Source organism: Maylandia zebra, linkage group LG8, assembly GCF_041146795.1.
Source record: "Maylandia zebra isolate NMK-2024a linkage group LG8, Mzebra_GT3a, whole genome shotgun sequence".
In the NCBI taxonomy this organism is placed as follows: domain Eukaryota; kingdom Metazoa; phylum Chordata; class Actinopteri; order Cichliformes; family Cichlidae; genus Maylandia; species Maylandia zebra.
Genome location: NC_135174.1, coordinates 4,863,279 through 4,884,295, shown reverse-complemented (window position 1 = coordinate 4,884,295; position 21,017 = coordinate 4,863,279). Strand labels below are relative to the sequence as shown.

General features: G+C 41.2%; 1 protein-coding gene across 1 annotated transcript in view; it reads left to right on the top strand.

Moving 5' to 3' along the window:
* Positions 1-21,017, top strand: part of dnah9 (dynein, axonemal, heavy chain 9) — a 180,592-nt gene that overhangs the window by 60,706 nt on the left and 98,869 nt on the right. The window contains exons 38-49 of the mRNA XM_004569683.3: positions 575-785; positions 881-1,008; positions 1,304-1,412; positions 2,768-2,915; positions 3,463-3,637; positions 4,474-4,647; positions 5,772-5,979; positions 7,490-7,655; positions 8,356-8,458; positions 13,126-13,365; positions 19,085-19,246; positions 20,088-20,284. Of these exons, the coding sequence (XP_004569740.2) occupies positions 575-785; positions 881-1,008; positions 1,304-1,412; positions 2,768-2,915; positions 3,463-3,637; positions 4,474-4,647; positions 5,772-5,979; positions 7,490-7,655; positions 8,356-8,458; positions 13,126-13,365; positions 19,085-19,246; positions 20,088-20,284 (2,021 nt within the window). The remainder of the gene's footprint in view (positions 1-574; positions 786-880; positions 1,009-1,303; positions 1,413-2,767; positions 2,916-3,462; positions 3,638-4,473; positions 4,648-5,771; positions 5,980-7,489; positions 7,656-8,355; positions 8,459-13,125; positions 13,366-19,084; positions 19,247-20,087; positions 20,285-21,017) is intronic.

Here is a 21,017-nt window from a genome sequence, read left to right as displayed (position 1 = left end):
ACAAAACTAGCAAACCGAGCACCATAAAACGAGAGGCGAGGTGGAGCGTATGAAAAGGAAACAAAGGAGATCCAAATAACATCAAAACTTGGTCTTAGTGGAGACTGACCAAATGCCCTTCTCTATCAGTTCTGTTTAATTGTCTGCATATTTGTTTGCCTGCATTTATTAATGCTATCTTAAAATGTCTTTTTAATTCATTAAATTGTTTGGTTTTCAGAGGAGGACACATAATTATACTGTGTAAAATAGATTGGGTGGCATTTTGATTATGCAGACATAGTAGTATGTGCAGAGATCTGTCCTCCCTGAAAACAACTGCTGTCATTTATCGTGGTCTGTGAACAGTGTACTAAGCTGCTGTGCTGCACTGCAATGCATCACACTCCTGTCATTCTGCATATATATTATAGCAGAATAACAAGGAGGAGTTGCACTAGACTGAGCACCACAGGGTACACAGAAAGCTACATATTTGCATATTTTGTAAGGGAATTTAGTCCTCAGTGTTATGTTTTCTTTGTGTCTATATACAAAAAAGAATTTCTAATGTTAAACTGTGTCTGTCTATTAGGTGGTGCAGCTGGATGAACTGCTGGCAGTGCGTCACTCTGTGTTTGTGATAGGGAATGCAGGCACTGGGAAGAGCCAGGTGATGAGATCACTCCACAGGACCTATCAGAACATGAAGCGTCGGCCCGTGTGGGCAGACCTCAACCCTAAGGCTGTGACCAATGACGAGCTCTTTGGCATCATCAACCCAGCAACCCGAGAGTGGAAAGATGGTGATTACAGAGTCCTTCACAGATACAATGTGATCAGTGCAAAGTGTTTAGTGACCTGTCTCAAACATCCAAAATGTCTCATGTCCTTCCTGCAGGTCTGTTCTCCAATATAATGCGCGAATTGGCCAACATTAGTCACGGCGGACCAAAGTGGATTGTTGTGGATGGAGACATTGACCCAATGTGGATTGAGTCACTCAATACAGTCATGGATGACAACAAGGTGCTATTGAATTAAACACATGCGAGTGTGTGCTTGTATTGATTTAAAGAAAATGTCAGTTTGACACAGAATAAAAGACTGTCTGTTGTTCACTGAACGAGCATTCAGATATGAAAAGGGAACGTGGTTGACTCATCACTGATACGAAAAGATAGTAAACTGTTTGTTTGAGTGAATAACGGTGTCTGCATGTAAAAAGAGGCTTGGACTGTGTGCCAGGCACAAAAAGAACACATTCTGTTTAAGTTATTTCTGTTATTTCTGTGTGTGAAAATCTGCTTTCCCCTCTTGTTAGGTGCTGACTCTGGCCAGTAATGAGCGGATCCCTTTGAACCCCACCATGAGGCTGGTGTTTGAGATCAGCCACCTTCGCACTGCCACCCCTGCTACTGTATCCAGAGCGGGTAGTTCTTGTTATTCCTCTTTTCTCACTGTTTTACTTTTGCTCTTCTGATAAGTGTTTAACCCTTTAAAGCTGGTCTTAGCAGGCACGCTCCGTTTTGAGTAACTATTTTTAAATCCCGGTAGCACTGCAACCACGTAAGCTAGCTCAATAATTTTTTTTGGATATGAAACCGGAGGAGTTGTACTTACATCTTATGCCATCAGCTTGTCCTAGGTCACGGTTTCCTTCCACATATAGCTTTGCAAAAACTGCATAAAAATCACTTGCAGCAACAAAAACATAATATTCCAGAAACACGCTTTGCCGATCCGATCAGCTGTTCGTAACACTTCCTACGTCCATCAGCGCAAACTATCACATGTCCGCCATGACCTGCCCAAAACCGGAAGTGATGTCATTTTGCGGAAATGTAGTTTTTTACCATCAGGGCCTTATGAGCCTATACTGGTGTTTTTAAAAGTTATGTTTGACTTTATGACTTTCTGGATTCATATTGCACTGCTGGAAATAGTTTATTTTGATGCACATGCTGTTTTTTTGCAAATTTGCACTATAATATTTATTTTCGTTTTTCCTGCAGTATATAAAAATTGGTGTATTTCAAAAATAAAACTATGAAGACACTCAAAATAAATTTCCTGTGGTGGGAAACTATTTTGTGCAATTTTTTCGTATTCACAGTTTTGAGGGATAAGCCTCTTAAATTTCTCTAACTAGAAATATATGTTAAAAAACAAAAATTATTTTCAATTGTTTTGTAGTTTATTGCACTTTTTTGCAATTTATGTAATTACTATGCACTTAATGCATACATATTATTAAAATTTGGACTATAATGGTTGTATTGATGTATAGCAACTTGAAATGCTCCCAAAAATGGCACTACAACATGTAAAAATATAATATAAGCTCTGGCGGACTTGATTCTATGATAGGTCTTAAAGGGTTAAAAAGGACCAAATTCACTGTGGGCCACTAAGTTAAATATGATTTAATTCTTTTGTGTGTCTGTCACATAGCTCTAATTAGCAATATGTGTGTTTGTGAACTTGTGAACCAAGCTGGGTAGCGTTAGCTAATAGCTTAGCACTCCACCCTCTCGTTCAGGTATGGTCACTTCTAGCTCCAAAAAATGAAGTTGCAGTGGCCAAAAGGTGCAAAAGCTCCAAAATCTGTGGCTGATGTCATAGTGGTTCCATCCATCTTTTATATACGGCATGCTTGGTGCATGGAAGGTAGGGTGGGGGGGTTCAGCAGAAGTCCAAAAAATATCGTTGCCCAAATCCAGCCCTGTTATAAACACTGTAAACCTGAATGTGATAAATTTAAATCTTACTCTATGTTTTTTTTCAGGCATCCTTTACATAAACCCAGCAGACCTTGGGTGGAATCCACCAGTGTCAAGCTGGATCGACAAGAGGAAAGTCCAGTCAGAGAAGGCCAACCTGACCATTCTCTTTGACAAGTATATCCCACCTTGCCTGGAAGCACTCAGGTCGAGGTAACGCAGCTCCTCTGTGGCTTTGTGCCACTGTAACAGGAAGTGCATGGAGTCATATATTGACGCAGGATGTTGGGGTGTGACATAACACGTAACAAATGGTACTAAGTGGGCGTGTTAGACGAGCAAACACGGACTGAGTCAGCAGAATTGGATGGTGCTTTCTATACAGGACCACTCGCCTCTTCCAACACCTCCATCACTGCTCCTATTAGAGCACACAGCAAAAACAGGAAGCAGAGGAGGGCAAATTTGTTCACAATGTGAGACAGTGTGTATGGAACCACTGTGCCACAGCTCATAAATATGTCATCTCTTTTCTTGGACTTCAACATAATTCAGTGTGTTCAATTGAAAGAAGCTGTGTTTGTTCTGTTAAATGAGGAAAAGAAACATGTGATCCAATTCAAAACTGCAGATTGTAACACCAGAGTTTAACATTTTATTGTTTGCTGTGTACACAGTTGTTCCTTTATGTACTGAATGAGCAACATGAGACGACTACAATGCTTGAATCGTGTGATGTAATGCATCTATCTTTGTTCAGGTTTAAGAAAATCATCCCTATCCCTGAGCAGAGTCTGGTCCAGATGCTGTGCTACTTGCTGGAATGTCTTCTGACTCCAGAAAACACCCCGGCAGACTGTGCCAAAGAACTTTATGAGCTCTATTTTGTCTTTGCTGCGGTCTGGGCCTTTGGAGGGGCCATGTTTCAAGACCAGGTAATGCAAAGGGCTCTAGGCGTGTGAGATAAGTACTAAGTGGTTGCATAAAGAAGGAAAAGAATGGGAAATAACTGAAACAGCTGAATAATTTTTCTCCCCATAACCCCTTCCTGAAAGAGTTTCTTGCACTTGGTATTTCTTGGTATTATTCCATCCGTGATGGCTCTTATGCAACTCAACTCTGTGTCTCTATTTGTGAAAAGTCATTTCAATGTTATTTTCAGTTGAAGAAATGGCAGGGGTTTTAAAAGGGAGAGATCTTCATCTGAAAATGAAGTGGACTCCATTCCCCCTGAACAACACACAGACTGGCTGAATTTAAATCAGCAGGAGAGCCATGGCGAACAGTTGCTAAGCAATCCAGTTAGTGCCGTACAGTAAGCGCGTCCGTCTAAGTTATGGGATAAAACTGCTTTCCCCTTGGTACAAATGTACTCCACTTTATTTTCCCATCACAGATGCATTTAAATGCTAAGTGGTTTTATTGACTGGAGAGTTGGTAGTGAATAGAGAAGACAGGTAGGAAGGAGTGGGGAGGCAGAGAGGAAGGCGAGGAGCTGCCAGCCAGCAGGTGATGAGGCTACTTCACCGTCTGAATCGCAGAGATGCATAGATACGCCTGCCATCTCTTATTTTCCACCCTTCATCTGCTGTAGCTGGATCACTATATTGCTGCCATTTATTTGTCCTCTGGTTTGCATTCGCACCAGTATAAATCAAACACATAGATCCATCGCTACTGTACAGAAAAGAAGCAGAGGGGAAGTCATTTTAGAGTATTGACCGCTCGCCTACCCTCTGTGTCTCTGCATGTGTGCTCTGTGTGAGCACAGCTGGTTGACTACAGAGTGGAGTTCAGCAAGTGGTGGGTGACCGAGTTCAAAACCATCAAGTTCCCTACCCAGGGCACCGTGTTTGATTACTACATCGACCCCAAGAGTAAGAAGTTTGAACCCTGGTCCAAGATGGTGCCCAAGTTTGAGATGGATGCAGACACACCACTTCAGGTACAACAAAGGTTTTAGATTAGATGCTTTTTTGTGTGTTTTCTTTCATTCTTTGCTTTCTTAGGTTTTATGTGCTATTTACGTGACTAAATGTTCCAACCAGCCAATCAGTAGCCATCTTGAAAAACCTCAAGGCGTTAATGTTGGCAGTTATTATTAAACATTTGAACTAACATTAATTTGTATGATCCAAAGCTTATTCCTTTAAATAAAAACTACTGTTAAAAATTGCTCCAAAAGGGTTTGAAAAAAATTCATTTCTTTGGAAGTTCTAACAGAATATTTACTGTTTTAAAGTATAGACTATCACAATGTCAGCCGACAAATTTGACACATTGGACAACTTTGAGCAAAAGTTAACACCAAGGCATGTTCACCAAGGGTTTGTGAAAACTGTCACAGAATTAGGATTACATTCTGCAGGTGGCTGTAACATAACTCCAAATGCTCTAGATGTGTGAATAGACAAGCGCTTGTCTTTATGTCAACCATAGCTAATATTTTAAAGACCTGTCCACATGAGAAAAAGTGATCAGAATAATACACCTAGAATTTAAAGTAGCTACAGTAGTTCTTCCTGTTGTGCATAGCAGCAGGATGGGGACTCAATTGGAGATAAAGTATCTGAATTTCAGGAGCTGGACCACACCTCCAAACACGCTCCTTCCGGTTCTCATCTATATAGGTTCCCCCAGTTCTACAAGCCATTCATTCTCATTTACGTGCCCCACCCTCCATCCCCTTTTCACTTCTTTAACTTCTTTACTTCTATGGGGATCTGCCAGGCCCAGGAGCCGCTGTCAAACCTAAAATGAGGACGTGGGCCCAGCGAGTGAAAAACAGGATAGAGGCAGAGTAAAAGTTAATACCGTAATCCAACTCTTGAATACAAGCTGATCTTGTACATTGGTGGGCACTCACAATGCAAATCAGGTAACAAACACACAAAGGACAAAGGAGCGGCTTTGCAATATTACAGATTTAGACAATTAGGAATACGAGGAAACAAAACGGTATAGAATAACAAGGAATGTATGAGGTATAATAACGACACTGAACAGTCTTACCGGTGTTCCCATCAGACAATGTGTATCAAATATTTGTGAATGATTCCCATGTTGCAGGCATGCCTGGTCCACACTACAGAGACCATTCGAGTTCGTTACTTCTTGGACCATCTGCTGGAGTACCGAAGGCCTGTGATGCTGGTTGGAAACGCTGGCACCGGGAAGTCTGTTCTGGTTGGGGAAAAACTGGGATCACTGGACGCAGAGAAATATATGATCAAAAATGTCCCTTTTAATTATTATACCACATCTGCTATGCTTCAAGGTAGGAATGATTTAAAATGGCAAATGGCACACCTCTCTGTTTAAGCTGTGCATCTGAAGGACTGTAATTGATTAAATAACTGTGCTAAGCTGTTGCATGAGGTCATAGTACTGATGGAGTTTGCTTTTTTTTACCCCTCATTCATAAAAGACTGATAGAGTATTGATTTCACCAAGCCGGCTATGCAGGCAGTTCGTGACTTTGATACCATCGTGTATCTACTAAAAATCTGCGATGATTTTGAATCTTAGTGGCTTCGACCTCAAGGTCAAGGTCAGAGGTCAAGTTTTGTGAATGTGATAACTTAAGAATGTGGCAACAGAGGATTTTTATCCCATAAATGTGTTTACTTGGAGACTGAGGGGTAGCACTGGAAGTCACCAGTATTTCTTCTACTGATGCTGACCAACTCACAGTGATCCTTACAGAGAGACATATGAAATCATGATTGCATGATTTATATAGCCATAGCTGTGTTTCTGTAAGGTTACTCAAAAAATTTGAAAACATCAACATTAATATAAAAGTTATTTTACATAATTTTACAGTTTGTTTTACATAAATATTGTAAAAAAAAAAAAAAGAAAGGAAAAAAAAGTAGAATATTTTTATGTTAAAGGATATGTATATTATAGAGCCCCGCAGGGGACATGGGAGAAAAAAAAATTAAGACGGACTTTTGCGAGATCTCGCAAAACTATCTCGGGATCTCGCAAAACTTTTGCGAGATCTCGCAAAAGTCCGTCTTAATTTTTTTTTTCTCCCATGTCCCCTGCGGGGCTCCGTAGTATATGATCTTTAATCAGGGATACTCGGTCTTTTCTGTGTTGGGGTCTCTGTCAGGACACAGAGTCCCAGAACAGAGCAGCCAAATGTAAATTACTGCAAATATAAATAACAAATCTGTGTTTGTCTTTAGCTGCTGGTTAACCCTGTGAAGTCTAAGTCATCAGAGACAATTGCCTTAGAGTTAGTGTCAGAGTCGTCATGACAACTTGGGCCTCCGAAGGTTGAAGATACAGTTTATCAAAAGAAATACATACGTACATCCATGCAAATGTAGCATGGGTAATGCTGCTGATCCGAATCTTTATTTTCCATATTGGGACACCTCAGACTGCTTTAGTGCCTGTACCCTGTGTCCTTGTGTCTTTTTCTTGTCAGTGCTTAACACACAGAAATGTCTAACTGCTCTTTGCATGTTGCAGCTCACTTGAAATGTCAATTAATATTTTTCTTTTTTTTCTTCTTTTATTGTAAATCACACTGAGACCTAAAAAGTTAAAAATACTAAAACAGCAAAAAGAGAATAATAGAAAATTATATTTCGTATAGTGGAATAATTTTTCTTACATATTAGTTATCATTGCCTTGGGTGTTCTTCTAAAGTCAAAATGACCCCAACTCCCAGATTCGAAGCTACTCTGTAAATGCTGTTTTTCAGTTACAGTTTCCTCTGTGCTGATTTTCCTCTTTCTGCTGTCTGCTCTTTCATTCATCTCCCGCACAGCTGTGTTAGAAAAACCCCTTGAGAAGAAAGCAGGGCGCAACTACGGACCCCCAGGCAGCAGAAGACTGATCTACTTCATAGACGACATGAACATGCCTGAGGTGGATGCATATGGCACGGTTCAGCCTCACACACTAATACGCCAACACATGGACTACAACCACTGGTAAGGCGCTGTCATTTATCATGTAGCTGTGCAGTATCCACACATGTATGGGAGAGAATATACACGTGCTGCTTGAAAGAGGAACATTATACTTATAGGGTGTGCTGTCAGAGGTGATTTTCAGAAAATGCTACATCAGCACCGCTTTAATTGCTCAAATGATGGACAGTTTTGACAATTTCTCCCTGTATTAACAGATAAAGGGATCATTCAGATAATTGAGTGCCAGTAGCTGATAGCTGTGAAATGTTAATAATTCGCAGCTTTCCTCTGAAAACTCCCTCATTTTAGTATTCACAGAAATCCCTGCCTTAGTATCAATATGCTACAACTTTTATGAGTGTCAAAAGTCAAATGTGGGAGCAGGCTTGTGTGATTCGCCTTAAAAGGATTTTGTTGCTCATCTCTCTGACACAGTGAAGCCATTCTGAACATGGTTCCACTGCGTCAGACACAGGCTAACTGGCTTAGACACGGTCAGCCCATTAGAGATATGCTAGGAGGATTTCAGGTATGAAATTTAGAGGAAGGAGGATGCTGCTGTGCCACGCCAGCTTAAGTGGGAGCTGAGGCGTCCATATCTGCAAAAGTGTGTGTGGGTGTGTGTGTGTGTGTATTAGAGACAGGGGGCATGAGTATTTTTCTGCATGCAAGACTGTTAAAGAGTGATTTTTTTCTGCATGTGTGTGTGGACTCCCAGGTATGAGCGTAATAAGCTGCTTCTGAAGGAAATACACAACGTTCAATACGTGTCCTGCATGAACCCCACAGCTGGCAGCTTCACCATAAATCCACGGTTACAGGTACACACACACACACACATTCGGCCTCCCAGCACGCTGTGATCCACTGGTTATGCAACTCGCTGCTGAGGTTTCACGTGCACTACATCTCACACGTTATCAGTTTTTCTTTAAATTTGCTTTCTGAGTTTGAATTCAGAACCATTATCGACAAGTTTAGCAGATGTGAATTTAGCCCAGTCCTAAACCCTTTTCACTGACCTTTACTTTTAGTCTAGGACTAAGTTAATCTAAATATGCTGTTTTACAGTCATTTATTTCTTCCTTGTGAATTTGCCAAATTGTTTGTTTCTCTCTTTGTTAATTTGTCTGTTCCTTCATGCAGAGTTGATTAGATTTTGACAAAACTTTCAGGAAGCGTTAACTCCATCATTTCTCAACATTATAATTCAGCATTTAGAAAATTAGACTGGTTTGCCTGAGGGTGGTGCCGCATTTATTCTTGCCTATTTGTGTGGCTTTGCGTTATCACACACACAACTAATCTAATGTAAGAAATTAGAAAAGAAAAAAAGAAAATATCCCAATATACATTCATGTGGCTTTCTGCCGTACAGAGGGGCTATACTACAGAAGATTTCAGGGTCAGAGTTAAAGAAGTTGCAAACAACTTCTGCAAATATATAGTATTAGAAACATAACAAGCCAGTGTGCAGCATGATGAGGACTTTGTAATGTGATACTACAAGTCACCATTCAGTACTGATTCACAGATATAGCAGAAGTGTAGGCATATTGTTTGGTATTTTTAATATACAATACAGAAAAACGATGTGGGTAATTTTAAAAACCATATCATCACATAGTTTTTCCAGCAGAGCAGCTCCAATTCCATTATTTACAGTATATCCAGCCAGCGTGTCTATTACATGCTTTGCTGTGATGTCAGGTTTATCCAGCCCTGTCTCCAACAAATGTAGCAGAGCAACATCACAGCTGGGTCACATCAAGCTGCTAGTTTTTAAAATACATTGGTTTCAGTCTAAAGTAAAAGAAAATGCACACCCCATTCAGTAGCTTAGGTGCAGTAATAATGTTCTGTATAACTTTATTAATGGCATCATTATGGCGAAACTTTTGTTTATTGAGGTCCTACCGACTGATTCCACATGGATTAAGATGTAGGCTTGACTGGGCCACTGCAACACCTTGCTTCTATTTTGGCCTCTCTTTCGTTAACTTGCTGGTGTGCTTGGGTTCATTGTTTGACTATAGAATATTTTCTGTCAGCATTTGTGATCAACTCGACAACTGCAAAGTGCCTAGGTCTATTTACTACAACACTAGTCAAATTTATTCGTGTAGCACTATTCAGACACAAGGTAATTTATAATGCTTTACAAAGGGATGTAAAGATGACTTCAAAGAGGCATTTATAACATTTATGTAAAGCATGCACAAACAGTCGTGATAGAAATGTTTTACAACCATTAGAAAAACTAACTCGTTTGATGCTTTGAAGAGTTGTTTTCCATGTTCACAGTTGTCTATCTGTCTCTGCTGTATGAATCTAGTTGTTTCAGTTACAGTCTCAGTAAAAGCAATGTCAAAAGAGCAGTAAAACTGTGGGAGGACAGAGTCCTCTATGTTATGTCCCAGGGAAAGCCGTTTGACTCTGCACTGCCATGCCTAATCTGAGACCATATGTAAAACGGGGAACCATCCACTAGAAAATAATAGAGATGAAAGGTTAAGAAGGAGGTTGCAGCCAGAGTGGAATGAAAGACAATAGATGTATTATTGGGAAGGGACGCAAGGCCAAGAGCGTTGGAGGTAGATTCAAACTGTTCTGTCATGGTGTAGATATGAAGTTGAGTAGGAATAGTGTGAATAGTGTTATAAAGGTAAAGAGTGCCAAACAGGATCAGAAGTTAGAAGCTGGAAATTGAAGGGTGAATGTTGTCACTGGATGTGCCCTGTGAGTTAGATGTCAGTTAGAAGAGAAAGAGGACTCCTGGAGTAAGTTGAATGAAGTGGTAGAGAGTATCACTAGTGGACTGAGAGTGGTGACTGGACCAGACTTCAGTGGACATGAAGTGAACAAAGATGACGAGGAGCTGTTGGGTAGGTTAAGGAGAGGAATGTAAACAGGCCGATAGCAGTGGATTTTGCTAAAAGGATGGAAATGGCTGTGTTGGACACATATTTCAGAAAGAGTGTGGAAAACAGGATAACATATAAGAGTGGTGGGAGGTAAACTACATCCTCTGCAGAAGGTGCAGTGTAAAAAAGATAGGAGACTGCAAGGTGGTGTCAGAGGAGAGTGTAGCTAGGCAACCTCGGATGTTGGCTTTGGAAATCAAGAAGAGGAAGCGAGGGAAAGTAGACGCAATGATTAAAGGGTGGTAGTTGAAAAATAAATATTTATTTATGTGATTTTAATGCTCTGGCTCGGTTGTGAAGCACTTTATGAGCTTTGTCTCGAAAGGTGCTATAAAAATAAAATTTTATTCTACTTGCTTTACTGTTACTAATATTGTGCAGAGTTCAGGGAGGAGCTGAGACGGGCTCTGGGTGGTAGGGAAAAGTTATCAGAAGACTGTGAAAGTACAGCTGAAGTGGTGAGGGAACCTGCCAAGAAGGTGTTTAGTGTATTTTCTGCACAGAGAAAATAGGACAGGAGACTTGGAATGGAATTGGTGGAATAAGGAAGTAAAGGATTATTTAAAAGAAGATGCTGGCAAATAAAAAGTGGAACAAGCAGAGATGAAGAAAGTAGACAGGACTACTGGGAGGCTTGGTATACGGCAAAGAGAGAGGTGGTTAAAGGATTATGGCGAGTTATATGTGAGGCTGGACATAAGGAAAGAGAAAAGGACCTGTAACAATTGGTGAGGCACAGAAACTGAGCTGGAAAAGATATGCAGCTGGCCAGGAAGATTAAGGATACAGATGGAAATGTACATATGAAAGAGTGGAGCTGAATAAAGAAAATGTTCAGAGGATTAGTAAGCAGAAGTGAGGGCAGCTTTGAAGTGCATGAAGAACAGAAAGGGGGCTGGTCCAGTTGATATAATGTTTGCTTTCAGTGTGTTGATGAAGGTGGAGGCATGCTTTGGAGAGAAGAGCGGAATCAAGACAGAATACATATGTGAGAATGAGAGGATAGACAGGTGTACCAGTAAAGCTGTAAAGAGTAAATGTGGTAAAACAAACATCTGTCAAAGATCAAGAATTTAATAAGTGAAAGAATCAAAACACAGAGTGAGACTGACATCAATTAGTTGTCGTTTGAGCATTGTTTGCCATATTGTCACTAAATGATTTTGTGGCTAGCATCATATCTAACATCTGAAGGAGTAGATCAACAGCTGCAGGGCTTAGATAAGAGAACAATGCTGCAGACTCCAATTTAAAAGGACTTTAACATGAACATCAAAACGTTCTCACAGAACATTCAGGTCCAGAGTGTAATGCTCAACTGTAGGAAGATTGTTGGACTGAATTCTTTTCGATACTGTTGCGATTGCTTCCTCTGGTAGAAAAAGAACAGATGACGGTAGGTCAGGGTGCCGCTTGTCATTACACTGAAACAGCTTGTAGAAAAGTTAGTGAGACATGCCTGCAATGAAGAGGTTGGGGGACAAACTTTGGTACATGGCTACAGCGTTAAAGAAGAGAGAGATCAACGATCTGAAGGTATTTAGTGTACTTTATTAGGGGCAGGAGGAGGTGATTCAGCAGGAGAGATTTCCAGCAGTTGTACTATCAGTGCTGCAGACATGATAGGTAGGAGAGTAAAACACTCCGTCTGTCTCTGATGTTTTTTAAAAACGAACTTTGTGGAATGAGAGAGCAGGTGTAAATACTAATGTTTCTAGGGACTGTTTTTTAACTGTGGAGTAAAATACACTTGCTGCTCCAGGAAATATTTCAATTTATTAAGTGGGGAAAAAAGCTTTACAAACCTAGCAGGCCCTATGGGAAAATGTAATTGTCCTATAAACCTAATTACTGGTTGTGTCACCCTTGGCAGCGAATTGCAATCAAGCATTTGCGATAACTGGCAATGAGTCTTTCACATTGCTGTGGGGGAACTTTGGCCCACTCTTCTTTGCAGAATTGTCTTATTTCAACCACAGGAGGATTTTTGAGCATGAAGGGCCTGGTTAAGGTCATGACAACACATCTCTATCAGATTTAAGTCTGGACTTTGATTACTTGTGTTTGATTACACGCTTGTTTTCCCTCCTTATAAATGAAATTATTTACCAACTGCATTTAGTATTCATTTGGGTTATCTTTGTCTAATATTAAAATTTGAGTGACGATAATTTCTCACAGCACTTAATTTTCTTTATCTTGTTGTGGAGCAGCAGACATCCAATAGAATGAGGGACATTTTTGTTTAATAAATGAAAGTTTTGGTACTTGGCTAAATGCAGATTATTTCTGACCTTGTCCTCTGCAGTTAGATTAAAAATGACTTTTGTTTACAGACACAAACTCTGACTGACCTGGAGTCACACACTTTGTACACCCAGACATTCACCCTGTCATATTTAAATTCTAAAGTCATTCTTGACTGAGTGACAGCCTTTCTTCACTTATTGCTGCAAACACCCACAAGGTGACCCTTGGTTTCATTCTGGAAACAAACCGACTGCATAATAAGTGACAAACATGTGTTTACTCTTGCCTCCTTTATGCTCTGCCCCCCTCTATAGCGCCACTTCTCAGTTTTTGCCCTGTCGTTTCCCGGAGCCGAGGCCCTGAGCACCATCTACACCTCCATTCTGTCTCAGCACCTGAGAGGAGAGGGTTTCAGTGCTGCCCTGCAGAAAAGCTGCTCCACCCTTGTGCAGTTAGCCCTGGCCTTGCACCAGCGCGTCTCCTCCGCCTTCCTCCCCACCGCAGTCAAGTTCCACTACATCTTTAACTTGCGAGACCTCTCCAACATTTTCCAGGTACTGAACACATACACCAGAAGGATTTATCCATGCAGAAATGATTTGAGAGGTATGACCTCAAGCTAAACTTCTCACAACGAAAGGCAAGAAGTTACCTCCATAAAGTTGGGAGCTTTTTTCCACATCACTCCTTTTAACTTGCTCCTTTCTGTTTCTACGGCTCTGCTTCCCATGCGGGTAGAGCCAGGCTTCTATCACTAATTTCTCATCTAAATGATTATTGATTTAAGAGCTGAGTCTGAAAGCCAGAAATAAGTCTGAAATAAGTGTAACAGAAAATAGAATGGATTTGCACTTCCACGGGTGTTAGTGATGATTTAATGTATTTAAATGAATATAATATCAGAGCGCTGTAGCTGTCAGGGGAGAAGCTTTTGGGGCAATATTTCTGTCAGAATCCTCCACGGTTTCATGGAGGGCAGGCTCTCATTTAACACCCTCCGTTGTATAATTAATGCTTTAAGCCACTGAGCTATAGGAACTAGATTTTTCATAATTTTAGCTTGGAGTTTACAGAGGACCAACTGAGGTCCAACTGAGTTTTTCACTGTGCAGAATATATAGGTGTGAAACTATGCTAGTTTAGATTCTTTTCTAATCCTGATTTTTTTTTCATATAGGCTGAAATTTCACTCCAGAGTTTGGGCAAGCAAAACTCACAAACATGACAAACAAAGCCGGTCAGTTAAAAGCAAAAACTGCCCAAAAATACCAGCAATCAAAATCAAAATAGCAGCTGAATCCAAAAAGGCCATTAGCAAAAGCTTAAAAGGACAGCAATCATCTGCCTGTGGTCTGCCAAGCACGTCGTGTGGTTCAGAATGACTGGTACATGATGGACCTCAAGTGACAACTTTCACTGCCCCGGAAGAATGTAGACAAGTTCAAATTCATTGAGCACAAAATGTAAGTGCAGGGAGGCAGCAGGAGAGTCTCCAAGTGTAACTGTATAAAAGCATACAAAAAGGAACGCAGCTATGTGCAATATTGTTATTTGTGCATATTTGTCACAATATCAAGATTTTCCTTTAAGTGGTGATGCAGTGCTTACGATTCACAGTGAGGTTTGAACCTGGTGACCAGCTGAGTTTGCAGTTCCTCTGTGTGCTTGTGTGGGTCTGCTTTAGGAATTCTGGTTTTCACAATCCAAAGACTTTCATGTTACATGTGATTCTAAATTAGCCGTAGGTGAATGTTAATGAATGGGTGTCCAGGGTGTATCCTGTCTTTTGTCTTATTACAACCGGGAAAGGCTTCAGCACCCTCATGTGCTGTTCATTTATGGGTGGATGGAAAGTTATTATTCCCGTTTATTGTGACCCACGCCAAGGATGGTGTGGATCGAAGAACAGCAAAACCAGTGGGGACACCACTGTGATGTGGAGATGTGGGAGTGTCTTTAGTTATCTCACCAGAAACAAGAATGGTAAAGACAGCTCTGTGCTGCACACTGGAGGGCTCGAAACAGCAACTCAAGAAGCTAGAATAGCTAGACCTTCAGGCATTGATAAAATACCAGCACTTAGTGAATAGACAAGTACACAGTACAAAAATATTTTAGCATTGCCAAACACTGAAGAGAGCAATATTAGATGCCAAAATTCATACAGTCCTACATCACTGGGTTACGGTACTTTTCTATAACAGATAATGTGGTAGGCCTCACTGAGTTTAAGGAAAGAAAGAAAAGAGAGAGCCAGATAAAGTTTTTAAACCATCCCACCACACCTGGCAAATCACTGCATGATGTCAGTGTTCAGCCGTCACAAGGAGAGACTCTTTTTAGACCAGATTGTCAGATGAAGTATGCTGAGCCTTCTGCACTTTAAGATTAAAGCCTACTTATCGTCCTTGCCAATGCACTCGCCCTGACCACCTAAAGACTTAGCTTCTAGGTCCTAGATCACACACATCACTGCCGTCAAAAAGTTGGGAATTAAATTGCACCACAACACTTTGAAGCTAGTGTTTAAATAAGCCATTCTGCCTCTTTCATCAAAATCTTTTTTTTTTTAATTGGTCTGCACAGCGAGATCGGACATCTAATAACCACAAAGAGGAAACAATGTCAAAGCTGTCTCCTCTCCCCATCCTGAGAGGAAATGTAAAGAAAGCCAGAAAATGGACTCCTGGAGCTTATTTGAAGTTTTTTTTTTTACTCAGTTCTCGCCGCAAAGACCCGAGGACAGGTGGGTAGAGGCGAGAAACCTCTTAGCTTACAGCTCTGCCTCGGCAGTATTTTCCCAGCCATACCTCTGTGCTTTTACACCTTCAAAAGTGGGAAAGTATTTGGCTTGACAGTACAAACGTTTCCTCTCATTTCAGCTATGAGGCCTAAATAGTTGTCAGTCAGTATTTACTAGCTTGATGTTTCAGATGTTTGCCTCAGCTGAGATAATTGGAGGACTTTTTTTGTAATTGATTTTTTCCTCTTTTCTTCAAAACTTGGAGATGTAGCCAGAGGAAGCTGTCTCATTATAATCAACACTAATGAGGCAGAAAGCCAAGCTTAGAAGCTCTGTGGGAGCTTGCAGTGGTCTGTGTAAAGGTGTTTTTGAAAATGACAAAAGGAGCGGGTCCACAAAACAGTCAAGGCTGCATCTTGAGAAGATTGTTGCTGTTTGCTGGCAAAGTTCTAAGGTTAGTGGAGGTTGCTGAATAGTTAACAGGAGCTAATACTTTCTAAACTTTACCTTCCTTTACTCGCCAACTTTTTAAAGTACCCTGTCCTTAAAAAAGTTGGCGAGTAGACAGAGAGCAGACACATTGTCTCCATAAATCTTCAGTTTTCCTGGGCTTTAGTTTGATCATTCCACCCTGCGGATGTTAAATTAAACGCACTATAAGTGAAGTACAGTAGCCAAATTCCACTAATAGGGCTAGACAAACAGTTTGCCGTCCGACTGGGAGCATTGTCAAAGAGCTCCGTTTGCCAGCGTTCGTTCTCTGCCATGACCAGCGGGCATATCCATGGGCTTGTCTTCTCCACGTCAGCCTAAATGAGCTCCTCGACGCTCGAGAGGCGAGGGAGGAGACGGGGGGAAAGATGGATGTGGAGTGGAAGAGGAGGACAGAGACTAGGGAGAGAAAGAGAATACACGATGGTGCAGAGAGACCAAAGCCAAACTGTACTGACTACACAATATGTCTGCATGATGTTCTGTAGATAGTCAGCTGGGTGCATTTGTTAGCAGGGGAAGCATTGTTTGGGGCTTGGAGCAGCTGTCAGGCTACGAGAAAAGCGAGCATGCTGCAGACAGAACGACAGACAGATACATGCCGACACCAAGTGCTCTCTAATCCCTCTCCTCTGAGTTGAACAAAGCAATGAAAGATCAGGGGCACGGAGGATGAGATAGTATGCCAAAGTCAGCTGGATAGAAGAAAAACAAAGTTCTGTCTGCTCTCAGTTTGTTCAAGTGATACTGCTAACAGCTAAGGCTGTGATTATTACTGTTATATAGAGTTAGGTGCCATATGGTGTTTTGTTTTGCTCAAGCACACTTGTACACAATGAATGCGGGGAGTCGTGATTGACACCATTAAACAAAGAAATGAAGTAGAAAGAGCTGGATCTATTAAAAGTCAAAAATATGACATCATTCACACATTCTCGTGGAAAACGTCTTAACTTTGGTAGAGCCGGAGTGGTGTCCATTACTCAGGCTAGGTTTGCATCTTAAGAACACTCATCCACACCCAGAGCACACCTCCCATCTGCACAATTACACAGTGGATTTAGCAGCCAGTTGTCTCATTCAGCCGGCTCAGATATGGAGTCAGATCAGACTCAGCTGGCTTTACCCCCGGAGATGATTCTGTTGATTAGAATAAGTTCTGGGGCTGGAAACACACAGCATCTGCTTGCCTCTGCCGCTGCCTCCTGGGTAACGCTGTGCAGAGGGGAACAAACAGTGCCTGGGCGCCTCTCCAGCCTGTTCTCATCCTATACGGCACCTGTTATGTGACGCGGTGAGACTGTTACGAGATCCGCCTGGCTTCATCGTCAGCGTCCCCGTGGGAAAGCCGTCGCATCACACTGGCTTTCTCTAGAGATGCATTAATCATCAATCATCCACCAAACACTCATCTGCTCATTGTCGTGACTTTTTGTTTTAATCTAAGGGATGAAAAGAAAAACCCACAAAAACAATAAATTAAAAAAACACATTCATGTTCAGCCATGCTGGCTCAGTTGTTTTATAGATATTGTTGAGTGCAATTACTGCTTCTGGCCAAACTCAGAAGAAGATGAATCTTGATGATAGCCAGAAATAAGCTCTCACTTTTCCTTAAACACCACCATGGGGTTTATATTTTTAGTTGTCTCCAATTGCCATAAAATTTAAAACAGATATGCATCACAGCTTACTGTTAATAGGGACTAATTCTGCTCATTTCCATTTCCTCCATGTTTTTATTCCTGGACCTCGAGTAGCTTTTCATGATTCACATTTCAAAATAATCCTTGTTTTCTTGCCTTTGTGTAGCTTCTCAGTTCATCGCCTCTTAAAGAAGTTTAAGCTTTCTTCCTCCTCTCTAAGCTAACTTTCTTGTGATTGGCTGCCTCTCATAAACACATGCCCTAGATAATCATAGCATGATACCCCTCAGTGATATCAGAAGGAGCCAAGAATAGAAAAAAAGCTGTCTGATTCAGCATTTAGAGCAATCTGATTGCTCAGTTTTAGGCTAACACTTCATTCGTATGTCATTATTTGAAATCTTGGCTACTTGACTCATCAGCCTGTCAAAATTTTCATTCATCAAATAGCTTTGTATTTACATGTTGAATTGACACAGGTTTTGCTCAAAATATTCACAGTCCAAAGAAGATGAATCAGACTGATCCCCCCCAGTTTTGAGGTGGGGGGGGTTCTTTGATTTTAACCTGACTTTTTCGTGTCTGCAATGGATTAAATATTCAGTTTATCTACTAAAGTTTTATTTTTAAGACTCTTAACACTTCCTGCAAAGTCTTCAGTGTGCATATGTGTCTGCGCAGGTAAAATATGTAAATTGCAGCAAGGCAGTAATTATAGCTCAGTTAGTACCATTATGGTCCAAAAGGACTAAAATTTCCATATGCAGTTAGTTTCTAGCTCTGTTGAGCACGACTCCCTCTCCTTGAGACGTGCTTTCTTAGAAACCCAGCAGTGGAGACAGTAGAAGCAAGCCCTCCAGTGCATTCCAGAGCTGGTATCAATAAGAACAGACATAACACTGATCAGGTCAGTATTACATTACCGTAAATAGGAGCTGGAGTGGAGCTGGATTGCAGTGTGGCTTGTATTAAATTCTTCTTTGCTGTCATACCTTGGAGGTCATGTATGAAATCTGAAATTCTTTGTTAACCAGCACATATCTGAAAAAGTGCATTAAACTTATAATAAATGACTGATATCCAATTAAAATGTAGGTTAGAGCATAAGATTTGTGTTTAAAGCCTCTGTGGGAATGATGTGTGGAGTCTGTGCCTGATTTATTTATTTCTTTTTTTGGTCACTCTTCCATCTCTGCACGCAGCAATACCCTTGAGACTACACGCTGAAAGAAAAGTGATCCCATATTTCTTAGTTTTATCTGACACACCTCCTAACAGCTTGTCCACTCAATATCCATTGATTTACCTGCAGTGAGTGTGCTGTGTTTCCCTCCTCGTTGTGGAATAAACGGAATGAAACTTGAAACCTTCCTCCCTCCTTTCCCTGCTCAGGGCATTCTCTTCTGTACCGGTGAGTGTCTGAAAGCCCCCCTAGACCTGCTGAAAATCTACCTGCATGAGTCGAACCGGGTCTACAGAGACAAGCTGGTGGAGGAGCAGGACTTCCAGCTTTTTGATAGGCTGCAGGCAGACACAGTAAAGAAGTTCTATGAGGTGAGAGTTTTACAAAGTTCAGCGAAGGAAGACAAGAGCGGGAGGCTGGAGGCTGGGGAGGGAGGGAAGTGCGGGATCATTAGGCTGCCTGCTCTGTGTCTGGACCTGGACATCAGTGGCCAACACAGCGAGGAGAGGAGAAAAAGGAATGTTGGGGGAGAATATTAATCAGTGTGGTGTGGGGGTCTGCCTGTCATGTCCGTGCTGTCAGCCTGGCAAATTGGAAAACATTTTAATGGTTTTCTGTCCACTGCTCCCTCGCTGCACTCCCTAGCTCTATCACATGCACACTAGTCATCCCACAATGAAGAACCTGACAAGTGTATGTGTACATACACACACAGAAGGAGAAGGGAGAGAATAACCCTGCTCATGTATAGTTTTCACAGCTGGCAGCTAAGGTAAACTTATGACATTTTGCCCCTGTGCCACAGAGCAATATGCAGCATGGTTTACTGCTATATTTTTACATGCAAACAAGACAATGTTTAGAGACTTTTATAGTCTCTTTAAATACTACAGCTGAACGTGATAAATATGTAAGCTTGCAAAAAAGTAGAAAAATAGTCTAATTCATCACATCTACTGCAGCTATTTGTTTTCCGAGGAAACCAGCGTGCTGAACAGACACACAGTCTTTCCAGTCAAATGTTTGGGGCCTAACACTTGCCAGAGTGAAAATGAACTAGGTCACCCTCTGCGCAGCTGTGATATTCAGCTGTGTCCCTGTCCAGACTGTTTAGGCTTAACACTAATGTTATGCTGACAGGGGTAGTGTGTGGGTCTGTATGTATGTTTATCGCTGAAATGTGTGTGTGTGTTTGCGTGTGTGCCTCCTGAGGACATGGAGGAGACTCTGGAGCAGACCAGAGAGATGAACCTGTACTGCCACTTCGCCCATGGTCAGGGGGAGGCCAGATACATGGCCGTAGAGTCCTGGAGCAGCCTAAGTAAAACTCTGCTGGAGGTGCTGGATAGCTACAATGAGGTCAACGCCACCCTAAACCTCGTGCTGTTTGAGGACGCCATGGCTCACATGTGAGTGGAAGTTTGAAACCCCGGGGAGGAGGAGGACTACAGATAGAGTTAAAAAAAATGTATCTGTTTTTTTATTGTCTGTCAAGACAGTCGGCTGGCTTCCAAGGTATTTTAGGATTACCGCTTCCATTTTATAGACTGTCAAACATAGAGACAGGTGAATCTGTGAAAAAATAAAAAATAGCATATATCATGACAATTTAATCCAGACTGGATGCTCAGTCTAAAAGTATTTTGGTTGCAAGATTCAGAATCAAAAAATCAGTCGTCATTAAAGTTGATTTTTACAAACAGTCAACAAATTCCACAAATAGCCAAATACACCAGTCCTCTGTGCCACAGTTCCTGTCGTCCAGAACGTTTGATCAGCGTTTTCTATTCCTAGAAATAACATCCAGATTGGTTACATTAACATGTAGCTAATATTTCTTCCATATTTGGTTTAAAATCTCAAACTGAATAAAAATGCCTTATTTAAACACCTTGTTAAGAAAACAAACCTAAACTGATTGACGCTTCAATCAGGTCTCCGGGGGTAGAATTAGACTGATTAGAACGGGATGTGCTGCTTTTCTCTTCCCCAAAACAGCAGCTTCCTGAGCTGCTCCTCCTTGGAGAGTTTCTTTAACTAAGAAGTCTTTAAGACTAAAAGAATTTAGAGAAGTAACAGCAGCCACTTCACCGAGTAGATAAGCAGATGAAATAAATGCTAAAGAGATTCAACGTTTTTCAA